This window comes from Apis dorsata, unplaced genomic scaffold (genome assembly GCF_000469605.1).
Source record: "Apis dorsata unplaced genomic scaffold, Apis dorsata 1.3 scaffold_339, whole genome shotgun sequence".
NCBI lineage: Eukaryota > Metazoa > Arthropoda > Insecta > Hymenoptera > Apidae > Apis > Apis dorsata.
The window spans coordinates 654,991-656,669 of NW_006263606.1; the positions used below are offsets into that span (position 1 = coordinate 654,991).

The 1,679-nt window shown below is 57.6% G+C and overlaps 1 protein-coding gene across 1 annotated transcript in view; it reads right to left on the reverse strand.

Moving 5' to 3' along the window:
• Positions 1 to 1,679, reverse strand: part of LOC102676381 (cadherin-related tumor suppressor-like) — an 81,958-nt gene that overhangs the window by 77,785 nt on the left and 2,494 nt on the right. The window contains 1 exon segment of the mRNA XM_031511632.1: positions 1 to 1,674. Coding sequence (XP_031367492.1) covers positions 1 to 1,674 — 1,674 coding nt within the window.

Below are 1,679 nucleotides of genomic sequence, written 5' to 3' on the forward strand. Positions count from 1 at the left end.
ATTCTCCGTATTTCCGTCGGTGACGCTGTACAAGACGCGGCCGTTGGCCCCGAGATCGACATCGGTGGCCGTCAGAGAGAAGAATCTATCGTTGACCGGGGTCGATTCCGGCAGAGACGTCTCGTAGCTGGTCAGCTTGAACACCGGCGTGTGATCGTTCACGTCTTCGATGGTGACCCTGACTTGGTGCTGAGCCGACAACGGGGGATTCCCGGAATCCGTAGCTGTCACCTCCAAGTGCAAAACCGTCCCTGGCGCGGCGCGGATCGGTTTGTCCAGATAAATGATCCCGGAATTTTCCGCAACTCTGAACTGTTCCCCGGGGTTATGAGTCAACGAGTAAACGATCCTCGCGTTCACGCTGGCGTCCCGATCCCTCGCCCGTGCCAGGCACACCTCCTGTCCCACGGCCGCGTTCTCCCTCAAAAACACTTCGTCCCCGATCTCGCCTTTGGGAAATCTCGGCGGGTTGTCGTTCACGTCCACCACGGTGATGTTCACAGACGTTTGCCCGTAAGCTAGTCCAGCCCTGGCCGATAATTGCAAGCTGTAATAGGCCACTTGTTCCCGATCCAAGCAGCCGGAAGTGCTGATCGTCCCGCTGCTCTCGTCTATCTTAAAATTACCCTTCTGATCGCCGTACACTATAGCGTACGAGATCTTCGAGTTCCCGTATTGGGTTACTTGAACGGTGCCCACGTCCCTGGAAAACATATTCGCCACAGTGGCGCATTCCCCCCTGTCCTCGGCTATCCTGAACTCGTAACCGTTGTAAGCGTCGAACTCCAAGTGTTCCAGATCTTCCTCCCGTATGATCTCGACCAGAGCGTTCCTCACCGCGAATCTGTCCCCTGTATCCTTGGCGGATATGTTCAATTCGTAAAGAGTTTTGTGGGCGGCCCTCAACGAGCCCTGAAGAGTAATCTCGCCGGTCCTCTCGTCGACCGCGAAAAGTCCCTCGCCGCCTGACTCCAACGAGTATCTAACCTGGGCGTTCTCCCTGGCGTCTGCGTCGCTCGCCATCACCTTTCCAACCGAGGTGCCTGGCGGGGCGTCCTCAGGCACGGCCATCAAATATCTCCACGGATAGAAAACCGGCGAGTTGTCGTTCACGTCTTTCAACGTTAACGTCACCGTTGCCGTGGACGATTGAGGCGGTGTACCTTGGTCCTTGGCGATCACAAGGATCCGATATTCCCCGATCGTCTCGCGATCGAGGTGCACCTTCGTGGTCAATTGGCCCGTGAGCCCGTCCAACGCGAACGTTTTCGGGTAATCCCGGGGCACGCTCGAGTGAAAGGTGTACGCGACGCTCCCGTTCGTCCCTTGATCGTTGTCCACCGCCGTCAACGTGGCGACCAGGCTCTGAGGCGGGGTGTTTTCCGACAATGTGACTTGGACTTGGCTTTGCGAGAATCTGGGCGCCTCGTCGTTCTCGTCGAGAATCGTCACCTTGAGGTGAGTGGACGCGTACTTCGGGCTCGGCCCACCGTCCCTCGCGGACACGTGCAACTCTATGCTCCCCTGCACCTCCCTGTCGAGGATGGCGACGGTGGTGACCAAACCGGTGTCCTGATCGATCGAGAACCAACCTTGCTCGTTGCCCGAGTCCAATTCGTAGTAAATTCTCGCGTTCAGTCCTGAATCGGCGTCCGTGGCGGAAATACTGGCTACGAAGC